Consider the following 12981-nt stretch of genomic DNA (forward strand, 5'->3'; position numbering starts at 1 on the left):
ATGATGTACCCATCACCATTATAACTGAGTCCATCCACCTTGCAGTGCTGGTCATCCTCTTTTTTTCTTTCCTTCCACTTTTCCCAGCATTATAGACTTCTCAAGAGAGTGAGATCTTTGCATAAAGTGTCCAAAATATTGTAATTTGAGCCTGGTCATTTGTGCCTTGAATGAGAACTGGATTGATTCCTAAATATTGTAAGGGCTGAATATCTGAAAGAACGCTTGTTATCAAAGCAGCCTCCTCAAATCTTAAACTGTTCATCTCTTTAGAATAGGTGAATGTATCAAGTAGATATCTAGATTTTGCAGCAGAAGTCTTCATTTTGGAAAGCCCTTGAGTACATGTCAACCTTACATACTTTCTATAGTCAGGTTAAGAATTTAGTGTTTTCTGCAGCATTTTTGAAGAAATTTTATTTTGTCTTTTTTATTTTGTTGTTTTGATAGATTTTATGTGGTTATTTGCTATTTTATACTGCATGTATATCTTTGTATGAGTAATTTAAATGAATATATAATAAATCTAAATATATGACTATCAGAATATTAAAAATATATAGGATAAATATTTTGCAGGGAGAATTTTTCAGGCACCTTTCTATGTTTCAATGGAGACATGATTCTGTCCATTTTCTAAATATTGTCGAATCTTGGTTACTTCAAAATCACAGTTAAAAATAGGGTCATCGTTTCTGAAAATGCCAGTGAAAATGAAATTGCACTATAGAGAATAGCATGGAAATTGGAGAGAAAATCTTATTACTGAACTATGATTAGATGATCATTTGTCATGCTATGTTTGCATTGAGTCAGTTGATGATTAACCCTCTCAAGAACCATGATTAACTTAAACTGCATTGATATCAATGAACCTGTTTTAACAATAACTGAACTCATTTGTTAATGCTACTGGTAGATGTTCATTTATGGAAAAAGAACACACAAACTTCTGTGTTTAGGGAAGAAATGCATTCTGTTTGTAACAAACAACTATTCTATACTGTATTCAGCACTTTGATCCAATTCACATGTTACATCCTTTGATTTTGAATCTTACTGATCCACATCACTTTCATATAGAAGATAATTTGTACAACAAGACTGCCAGGACAGGTTAATATGTTTTAAATTGTTGTCCTTGGCACTTTGAGCATTTTGGAGATCGTGAAACATTCTAGAAACAGTTTATAAAAGTTACGAAAGTCATACAGAAATTATTTGGATTCTGCTATAAAATTCTATTTTCAAGAGTTTTTTCCAAGGATGAATCTGATCTCATTATAGTTTGCTACGTACGTGCCATATCCAAACTCTCTTGCTTCATTATCTTTACATAATTGCTTCTCTCAGTGGGGCATTTGTTTCCTTATCTTTCATTCCTGATGTTTCTCTTCTGTCTATAGTTATCTTAACGATTTGGACCGTATAGCAGATTCTGGATACCTACCCACTCAACAAGATGTTCTTAGAGTTCGAGTTCCAACGACAGGAATCATTGAATATCCATTTGACTTACAAAGTGTTATTTTCAGGTAAACAAAATGTTCCTTATTTTTAAAATTGCTTGGTGTGCTACTTCAGAGTTTTTTTTTGGGGGGGGGGTTCCTACCAGGCATGTAAAAATATATGTTAACTAGTTGTACCAATAGAAAATGTTATTTTGGAAATGTTATTTTCTCCCACTCCCTTTCTTCTTTTGGCTTAGTAATAGCAATTTCCATATAGTTGCAATTCAGGCAAAACTATTCAACCCCTGAGATGTTCATTGTTTAGATTACTATTTTACACTTATCAAAAATGGGGAATGCAGAACAGAGTGTTGTGTTATATTATTAACAATATGCTTTTTTGACCATTAAGGTAAGAATATAGTTTATAAATTGCACATAAATCATGTTTTTATATATATTTATAGACTGCAATTCCTAATAAAAATCCTAACCACAAATTCTGCTTCAACTTGTGTCTTTAGAGGATAAACTTGAACAATAATAGAAATGTCTATGTCTTTAAGAATATCCCTACTTTATTATGCTGTCATTATACATAAAGATTATTACAGTGAGTATGGAAAAGATTGGACTGTTTGCCATATTGAACAGAAACCTTCCTGTTTTAATTTTACTAATTACACTCATTTTAAAAGATGTTGTGTTTAACTTTGTATAATGGTAGGAGCTGTATCAGCTGCTGTTCATGTGTGGATTTATTGAATATACAGTTTGACAAGTGGTGCCTACTTTGCCATGCAACTGAATATTCTAAAGAACTTTTGTTGAAGTTCTTTTTTTAAAATAATTGTATTGCTTTTTAATTAATAACAAAAACAAAAACAAAACACAAAAATAATACACTATCAAGAAGAAGAAAAAAAATTAAAAGTGCTATTACAAAAAAAGGGACAAAATACAACAAAGGAAATAAAAACTTGGCATAGTATATCATAACAGTAAATAATTACAAATCTGTATACATTTTTTTTTTTTTTTTTTTTTTTTAATCTGCGCTCAGTCGTTACCGACTCTGCAGTGACTGCTTGGACGAGTCCTTGCAGTTTTCAAGGCAATTGTTTCGGAAGTGGTTTGCCAGAGCCTCCTTCCTAGAGCAGAGCCCAGCTGGCGAGCACAGGAGGCGGGGTTTCCGTTCCTTTGCACCCTTTTCGGGTGCGCGCAGTTTCGCGCTTACCGGCAACTGCTCCCGACTCCTTTTGCAAGGCGCCACCGGCATTTTTCCTCCCACCGGAGTGAGAGTCCCCATTTATCTACTCACGTGAGTTTTCGAACTGTTGGGTTGACAGGAACTGGGGAGGAAACAGGAGCTCACCCTGTTAACGTGAAGGCTGGACTCGAACCGCTGAAGCGTCGACCATTTCTGGCCGGCAACTTTCAGCGTCATTAAGCCGCTGCGCCACCACGTCCCCCTCTGTATACATTTATCTAATGCAAATATTATTCAGATGCATATACATTTCCAATATATTTTTGTGACGGTCATATTTTTTTTAACCTACTGTATTTTGTATAAACAAGTCCCATATTTCATTATACTTGTCCATACAAAGTCTATGTCTATAGGCAATCCGCACATAAGTGGCAAGTGCAATCAGGTCTTCAGTCCATTGAATAAATGGGGCCATATGTGTATTTTTCCAATGCTGCAATATCAATCTTTTGGCCATAATAAAGGCACAGAGAATCCATTCAGGTTGTTCAGTTCCACGTACTAGGTATATAGTTCAAAAGAATATTATCCTCTGAAAACGTTAGCTTTTGTCGCACAATCATATATATATAGTCTACTTTCTCCCAAAATTTAGTAAGTATAGGACATTGTAAAAACACTTGCTTTAAAGAAGCATTGTCCTTACTACATCTCCAACAAAATGCTATTTTTGACAATCCTTTTCTATACAACTTTTGTTGGAGTTCTTTATTTTGACTTTTATTAACTGAGAAGCAAAAAAAAAAAAGTTGTTTTTATTAGTAAAGATGTCATTTGACTTTCTTCATTACAGCCTTTGACCAGCGTTACAAATTTTTTAAAAAAAAAGATTGCTAAAGCAAACTCATTACCAAAATATTATCATGAAATAATAGAACAACTTATCTATGTCAAAGTTTTGCACAGTTGTATGGCTCTGTAAAGGTATTTGGCAACCTGGAATGTGAGTAAATATAAAATTAATCTGTATGACCCTTAAATTTGAAAATAAATGGGGAGATCAAAGCACCTCTCAGGAAATCATATAAGGAACACTGTAGGAAGACAAGAATTTCTACCTCCCTAGAGCCATAAGTGCAAAGTCTCTGAGGATAGGGAATCTCATGAAATCTACCCACTAACAGTGCAGAAGGAAGAGCATTAAAATGGGTTTAGAAATAGCCCATCTATATTTACTCAGGGTTAGAGTATATTAATGCCCCACAGTAGTGGGCTTGTGGCAATCTAACATTTGGTGATAAAATTCAGGAATGCTGGTGAGATCACTCTGACAATCAATGACCCTAATTTGTTCCTTTAGCATTGATGTGGCCATTACAAGGATTAATTGGCCTATATTTTCAGGAGAAAGGCTGAGACTATGTAACTGTCTATCAACACTATCTATACCTCTGTTCAGTAAACTTCTTCTGGAATGATGATGCTGGAATTCTGTTCAAGAATATTAAGCTGTTACTGGGTTGGTTTCTGGACTATTACCCGCCTCATTTATCTGGATGCCCTTTCAAACCAAATGTATGCCTGCTGTCGATGTAAATGCAGAATGCTGAAGGCTGCTTGTATTCACTCTATTGTCATTGACCATGAGATAATATAAATAATATAATAATGAAAACATGTCCCTAACATCTTAGTGTTTGCACATTGTTTTGATTTCTGTTAATTCTGCTCCTATTCCAGAATGGTGGATGTGGGGGGACAGCGATCGGAACGAAGAAAATGGATACACTGTTTTGAAAATGTCACCTCCATTATGTTTCTAGTAGCTCTTAGCGAATATGATCAAGTACTTGTGGAATCAGACAATGAGGTAAGCCATCGTCAAATGCACTTGAGAAGCATGTTTGTAATTAAGGCAACAGTTGCTTCTCCACAAATCTCTAATATAATTTTTTCAGTATTTTGTGATAGTATTCTGTGACTGTGCTGGTGCCAGGAATTTTTTCTGTGATTTCACCCTGGTTTTGAAATACCATGCTCAAAGACAGTTGTCCAGATTGTTCTCTCCAACTTTTGAGCGTTAACTTAACAAATATTTCTTATTCTCTAAAACGTTGGAGATACTGCTCCTCCAAAATTACATTTTTATATTTCCAACTCATAAGGCTGATTTATAATTCCTTTAGTCAGTGTAGAGGATAGATACAAATGAATGTTAACTGACATTTTTATCTCAGATAACTAATCAATTTTGAGCAAAATTGTGTTGAAGTTATTTTAGCTAGCTAAGCAAAGTAACCCAAAAAGGGGAAATAATAGATATCTATCTATCATATCTATCTATTACTGTATCTCTGCTTAGTGCCTGTTCATAAAGGCCTACTCATTTTAAGGTCTGGTGGAACGCTGAGCTCTTTTCCCCCTTTCTATGTTCCTCATAAGCATTCTTGGTTGGTAGAAATATTATCATGTTTACACTGTTGATGTTGGGATATGTAATCCTATCCTTGTCTTGGTAAGAAAAAATATGGAAAATATGCTTAGACATTTTAATTATTTTTTAAAATATATTGTTGCATAATTTCTAATAACTCCTTATATACAGTATGTTTATCCTAAGCTGAATTTATTCACCATTTAGAATTCAAATAAAATTTATTTAAAAGAGAACTGAAAAGAAGGCCTAAGTCTAAATAGGGTTAGCATAGCAGGAACCTTTGGCTTCCAACATACAAGGTATACAGATAGTCCTCATTTGGTGACCACAATTGGGACCAGCAACTTGGTCGTTAAGCAAAGCAGTCACTAAGTGAAACCGTGACTGTGCTTATGATCTTACTTCAGCTTTCCTTTGCTTTACAGACCTGCGAAGGTCATAAATGCAAGGATTGGTTGCAGAGTTACTTTTTCATCACTGTTGTAACTCCAAATAGTTGCTGTATAATGCAGTCACTAAACGAGGATTATCTATAACTATAATACATTATACTTGGGGCTGCCCTGAAATATGACTCAGTACAGGTGGTCCTCACGCAACAACTACTCTTTCACAACCAAACTTGTAATGATGCTGAACAAGTGGTACTTGTACACAACTGGTCGTCAAAGTTCCGGCCATCTCAGCATCCCGTAGTTGCCATTTGCCACCTTCTTTGCTGGCTTACTACAAGCAAAGTCAATGGGGAAGCCAGCAGGAGGTTGCAAATGGTGAACACGTGACATCCTCGCTTAACAACCTGTAACAACAGTCACTATAGGAGGCAGTCGCTAAATACATCTCCAGTATAATTTGAAAACATTTATTGTACTATTGTGAATGTAACGTTCATATGTCTTCATGTACCCTGTTGCCATATTTTAAATTTAAAAGGCATATAGGTAAAACACATGTTTCAGATCTGTTTTTAAATTCTGAATTCAACACTTTTAAGCTGCTATAGCACCCATTTAATTTCTGGCCTCTGTCCCTAATGAACCCCCATCCCCAAATGCCCCATTGATCTGCATTTTGAATGTCCACTCTACCAACAGAAATTGCATCACATTTTTAGCAGGAAAGTTGCCTGCTACAATATCAATCTAATGCTTGTCAGAAAGCAGTGTTCTGCTGAAGAGTAACAACTGCCTTTGCTTCCGCCTTGCTATATGTCTGAAAGCTCTCCCATATTTTAAGAATACTTTGAACCAGTTAAAAGTGGATAGCTAGGCAAATAGTTGTAAGCTATTCTTATTCCTGCCATCCATGTTTGTTTACACTGGAATTGGAAGCAAGTATGCTGCTGAAAAAGACCGTGTCTTCACACACCTGAAGTGACACGGCCTCTTTTGCATAGCCTGCTAACTGTGGTCCAGCACTATTTCAAGAAATGAATTTAGAGGAGGACATGAACAGATTATGTAGCCTGCAGTTTGCCCTGCCCCAATGAGGCAGTTGCTACTTGTGTTTTCTTGCTTCACTGCTAAAGTGCAGGGCTTTTTACTTCTGCCAGCAAGTGCCATGAGGTAGTGCCTCAGTTTGAGGTAAAGTTAGGAGTCTGGACATGCCCTCTCATATTGGTCACCTGAGATGCATCCCCCCCCCCAACCACTGGTGTTCAGGGCCATTCCCCTTTGGTCAGGGTGAGAACACTGTACCAAAAAGCCATCTCTCCCATCTCTCTTGCCAACCTTGCCTGATGTGGGGGGGACGCCTCCTCTTAAACCTCCACCCTCTGCAGTGTCTTATCCATGGAGCTGGGTAGGTATGCCTTTCACACATATCCAGCAATCTTCCTTAACAGCACTGAACGCATGTCAACAGTGAACTCTGCCAAATGGATTAAGCACGGCAGAGCCTAACCCACAGGGGAGGCAGCTGTACCACAGGTGTGCCAGCTAAAGACAGGAAGTGGCCCCATGGTAAAGCTTCTTCCCCCATGGAGGGCAGGAGAGCAGGCAGCCTAATTGCAGCAAGGGGTGAGGGGAGGCTCCAGACCTGTTTCCCCACTTCTCTCCCAGAAGAGAAAGGAAGTGGAAGAAGCCATTCTTAGCACTCTCTCTGGTACAGTAAAGTTCCAAAAAGCCATCTGCAGAGTTGCTTCCCCACTTCCTTCCTACTGGAGTAGGGGAAATGGTCTTCTCGCCACTTAGTGTGGGAATGCAGCCTGAAGAGTCACCTTCCCAGATGCTTCCCTAACCCCATGGAAAAGCAGTTCTTTGGCTAGCCCCTGCCAAAGTAAAAAGAAAAAAGACCCACCTCCCTTCCTTATCTCCCCCTCTTCCCTGCCACTCATCACACAAGAGGTGGGTACCAGGTTTCTTCTCTCTCCCCACTTCTGCCTTGAGTGGCAAAAGAAGGGGTGGGGAAAGAGAGAGAAAATGGCTCCTTTCCCATCAGTTCTGTCATCCCACAGAATGATCACTCTCCGGCCTCAGAGAACTGAGCAGAAGACCCAGTTCCTTTCTTACTTCACTTCTCCAGCGACTCAAGAAAAGAGCAGGGGGAGAAGCAGTGGGCAATGGCTCCACACAGAGTAACTGGCAAAGAAGGAGGTGCTCCCTACCCCATTCCTCTTGTCCCCCTCCCACTTCTTATGGGGACCAAACTCATAAGCTGCTTTGTTTGCTGAGGCAGAATAAGGGTTGAGATGTGTCAGTTCTTCTCTAAATTAGCATACTTTTCTGCCAGCACCTACATGGGATAATGGCACTTTAATGCTGCTGTATGGAAGAGCCTACACTCCAGAAACTATTTTGCCATGTGATCTGTCCTTTGCTTTGGCAAGTGCTAATTGAAAGAGCTCAAAGGTTTCATAGTATACCCTTCATTCTCTTCACAGCTTGGGGAAATATGTCTCTACTAATCCTTCAAGAAGCCTGAATAATTATGTAGCGTTTATTGTTAATACCATTAAAAATGAATGGAAACATGCATAGAATTCCAAGTTGGAAGTTTGTTAACTTTCCTTGGTAGGCAGATAAGAGATGGCTTACATCTTGGAACTCAAGAATTTGGAAGAGGACTAGCTTCTATTTACGAAAATGTATTTCAGAACCTGGGAATGAAAGCATTCAGACATCAAATTCAGACATTATATTAGGGCAGTGAATGCTTTGGATTTAGTTTGGAAGAGGTGCTTCAAAATAGGCTGCAGTGTGAATGCACACGTGTCATTAAAGCAGAATTTTGTTCTCCAGTTTCTGCAGGGCGGCTGCCACTACAGCTTCAAGATCCTGCAAATAATAGCAGTTGCTCTAAGAAGTTGTTGTGTTGGCACTCTTGCCCATTCCAAAGCACCTCTTCTGCATCACATCTGGAGCACTGCATAGCCCTAGTATCTATATCTCTCATCCATTTCTTTCCTTTCTCCACTCTGAAATTTAATATTAAAATATTTTCATTTTAAATGACTTGCCCAAAAAAGCCATTTAAAATGTAAATATATATTTAGATGATATATTTATGGAAATAAAACTCTGGAAGGGTAAAAAGTGCAAGGGTACTTTTGAGTAAGGGAGTTTCTTACTGCACATTATGAATTAAAATATTAATCTTCGTGGAATCCTGTTTTGTTTAAGTAGACATAATTGTTTCATGCATCAGTAGAACACAGTTGGGAGGACTTTATTTTTACATTATCAGAAGTCACTTTCGAGTTAACAGCTTTAACAGAAGATCTCAACATTCTGAAAGAGAACTCAAGCATCTCACTTTATCCCTTAGTGTCATTAAGATGAGCCTATGATACAGCCTAATCCTGCTTTGCATTTTATGTGTTAGTCTCTTAATTGACATATGATTAAATTGCTTTGTGCTGCTTTGATCCTTCTTTTTGATTAAGTCTTGATTAAACTGTGTTCTAAGAAGATGAACAACTAGCAACAACTTTCCTCTTGATAAGAAATCATTGCTTTCTGACTTCTGTAGCTTTTGAACTATGAGTAATCTCTTTTTTAAAGACACTGGCAGCATGTTTGATTGACATCACTTGGAACTACTATTCTAGATTCACTGGAACTTAATGGGAAGATTTTAAGATATTACTATATTGGGAATTGGGAATCTGCCTCTTTGGGTTGTAGAATGTGGTCATTGGAGAAAGGATGCTGGGAGCTATACTGGAGTGGTAGTAGTTATACTGAAGTTCTGACATCTCGAAAGCCACATACCCTTCCTCCCACTCTACATATTTTAACCTGCCTTGATCAAATGGAAACCTTCTATTACCTGGGAACAGCTCAGTGTTCAGTGATGGAGAACATACTTTGCCTGCATAAAGTCCTAAATTGAATAGGCTTTAATAAAAATATGTGTTTCCAATAGAAGAGAATATAGCTCAGGGTAGACCTGTGGAGTTCTTGGTGTTCTCTGAGCTTGGTTGATTGCTTGCAGACATTTCATTATCCAACTAGGTAATATCATCAGTGCAAGTGAGTGTGGGGTTTGCTGCCTGTTTATATATAGTAGCTTGCCCTGTTAGTTTTGGCACCAAGAACTCCAAAAATATGTGCATCATCACTTGGGAATAACTGTCTCAAATGAGATCATTCCAATTTTTTGTATCTGTGTCAGTTCGTCACATTTAGTAAGGATTATAGACTAATTTATTGCTGATAAAATATAAATCTCAAACTCTTTCATAAAGAACATCAGGAAATATGTGACTTTTTGAGGACCTCTCTTATCTACAGTACTGTGCAAAAGTTTTAGGCAGCTGTGAAAAAATGCTGTAAAGAATGCTTTCAAAAATATATATTGTAATTGTTTATGTTTATCAATTTACAAATGCAAGTTCAAATTTCTAGCTCAGAAATTTGTTAGACTGTAATCATGAAGTGAATATATACTAATCCTTGTTGTCATTAGGTGAATATATACTCCAAGGCTTTTCTTTCTGTATGTAAATGCAAATTTTTTGAAGAAACATTTAATCTCCTCTATATGGGACTGATATGCGTTCCTGTCAAACTGTATTTTTTAGAAGATATTCTCTCTATATTATCCAGAATACAAAAATATATTTACAAAGCAAATATTTTGCATTGGATGACTTCAAATTGTCCACATCAAGAAATATTCTGATCTGCAAAAGAAAGATGAGTGAGATTTCATGTCTATTATGCATATTTTTGATGTGCACATCAGACTGAAAAAAAATATTATTGGCAAATGTCAGACATGGACCATAATATATATATTGCTATTTAAAACAAATATTTGGGGAATGTTTCCATTTTTGAATGTTTCCATTTAAAGCAACAAACTCACAGCAAAGCTGGAAAAAAGCAATATGAAATCCTGATATGTCAGTTGATAACACATCTTTATCTACAAATCCCATCTCCCAACCTATTTTATTTTATTGTATTTTATTATTTTATGTGAATCTTTAGTATTCCACAGATGCAACTGATACCACAAGTCCTTCTGTCTCATTGTTAAATTGCAAGTCAGCTTGGATGTATTTAATTTATACTGTGTGAACACTAGAGGGTCCTATAAGCTTCTGAATAGAATGGCTAATTGTAAACTATCTATGTTTTCCTCTTTTCTTTTTACCCTTTTCTTCCTTCACAGTTTAACTCAGAATTATCTATAAAATGCTGTCATTAAGGGCAGAGCCTCCATTTGGTTTTGGAGGCAAATGTAGATGCATGGTATAACAAGAACATAATATATAAGATTATGCCTTTTTAATAGGAAAATCAAGCAGAATGCTAGCATAATGTAGTATGGGACTTTCACCAGAGAAGATTAAGACTCCATACAGTTCACTGGGTGACTTTGGGACAATTACTTTCAGCCCTGTTCATCCCACAAGATGCAAAGGACTCTGGAGGAAGCAGTTAATTTGGATCCTTGGCAGTCAGGGTTCAGGCTGCGATACAGCACAGCATCTACATTGGTGATGCTTGTGAGTGACCATGATCAGGAGAGTGCAACCCTCCTGGTATTCTTTGACCTTTTGATGGCTTTTGATTCCATTGACCATGGCACCCTTCTGGATTATCTTCAAGAGATTGGGGGAGGGGTGCTGTTTTGCAGCAGTTTTCCTCCATCTTGAAGAGCTGGTTCAAGCTGGTGGTGGTGGGAGAGGAGAGATATAGCTAGAGATCTCTGTTTTATGGAGTAACTCAGGGAACTCTCCTCTCTTTGCTCCTCTGTAACATCTAAATGAAGCTGGTGAGAGAGGCTGTCCAGCAGCGCAGGGTTTAGTATCATGAATATGTGGATGATACACAGTGATATATCTCATCCCCAGGCCAAATAGATGATGTGGTGCAAGTACCTAGAGGAGATCAGGATCTGGATGGGAAGGAAGAGTCTTCAATTGAATCCCTCCAGGAGCAAGTGACTTTAGGTTTGTGGCCCAAATTATTCCAGAGAAATTCCATCTTTGACTCTGAATGAGTTTGTATTCCCTCACTCAGAGGTGGTCTGCAGTTTGGAAGTTCCCCTAGATTCAAGCTCCTGCTCAAGGAATAGATGGCAGTTGTGGCTAAGAAGGCTTTTGCATAGCTACGTCTTCTGCACCAGCTGTGACTTTTCCTGGATCAGAATGCCCTGCCGACAGTTATTCATGCCCTAGTCTCCCTCGTCTTGATTCCTATAATGTCCTCCTCATAGGGCTCCCTTGAAGAATGCTTGGAAGCCACAGCTGTTGCAGAAACTGGCAGCCTGGGCAGTGATGGGTATATCTCAATATCCTCAGGTATCCCTGATGCTTCAGGAGCTGTGTTGGTTACTGTTTGGCTTCTGGGTGCGATTCAAGGTGTAGGTTGTCATTTTAAGACCCTGTATGGATGTGGACCTTGTTATCTGAGGAACTGGATTCCCCTGTATTCATCTGCCCATCCAGCCAGATCAAATAGGATCAGCTTCCTCCAGGTTCCACAGTATGAAGGGGCCTCAGAGGTGGGCATTCTCAGTGGCTGCCCCCAGCTGTTTTGAACTCCCTCCAAGGGGGAACCCAATCAGCCTCATCCCTCATAAGTTTCAGGAAAGCTTTGAAGACTTGCCTGTTCCATCTTGTACAGAAGGAGGGTGCCCAGTGATTGGAAGCTGGGGTTGATTCTGAACATGATTGGTATGTAGCATGTGTTTGCATTTGTTGATGTTATTTTATTATTTTATATTTATATGTAATGTAGGTTTCCTGGGGTGTTTTATATGTTTAGATTGTTAACTGCCTAAAACCTGTGAGAATGGGAAGTATACAAGCAACATACATACATACATACATACACTTAAATGTCTTTAAGCAATATTCATTTTCCATTGTCTGAGTCAAATTTTGCCATACATAATTATTTGCATAAAATGCAGACTGAGCATTTATCCTCTCCTACCTAATAAGTGCCTCAAGAATGCAGCAAATGTTTATTCAGTTTTCTGCTCACCACTGTTGCATCATCTCTAGTGAATGCTCTGATGTTAGGATCTTTTAATTCCCCATCATGGTTTTATTAGCTTTTATTCTGTGTCTCTATTTTTTTCTTTTGTTCAGTATTTTCAACAAAAGCACTTCTCACTGTTCTCTGTTTTCCCTTGTGCCTTTCCTACTTGGTCCTGTGCTTTCTTGGATCATTCTCTTTGCCACCTGCTATCTCACAAAGCAGCTTTCTCTTTGTAAAAATGGTGCTTTTGCAATGCCAGGGGCCTCTGCAGGGGTGGGGATGGGCTGGTAAAAAAAAAGTCAAGATTATGGCCACAATCAAAGGCACCATCTTCACTCTTTTGATCCCCCTTGCGGACCCCCTGTACATGTTTCAGTTTGCTTACAGCATCAGCTGTAGTCATTGAGATTTGGGTGGGAGAAGAATGCAAAGTAAAATTTT

The 12981-nt window shown here is 38.1% G+C and overlaps 1 protein-coding gene across 1 annotated transcript in view; it reads left to right on the forward strand.

Moving 5' to 3' along the window:
- Positions 1-12981, forward strand: part of LOC103054358 (guanine nucleotide-binding protein G(q) subunit alpha) — a 125022-nt gene that overhangs the window by 101238 nt on the left and 10803 nt on the right. The window contains exons 4-5 of the mRNA XM_088129944.1: positions 1407-1535; positions 4405-4534. Coding sequence (XP_087986070.1) covers positions 1407-1535; positions 4405-4534 — 259 coding nt within the window. The remainder of the gene's footprint in view (positions 1-1406; positions 1536-4404; positions 4535-12981) is intronic.

The sequence above is a fragment of the Python bivittatus genome, unplaced genomic scaffold (genome assembly GCF_059951505.1).
Source record: "Python bivittatus isolate LINGU-HERP-01145 unplaced genomic scaffold, Pbiv_v1 ctg000850_np1212, whole genome shotgun sequence".
NCBI lineage: Eukaryota > Metazoa > Chordata > Lepidosauria > Squamata > Pythonidae > Python > Python bivittatus.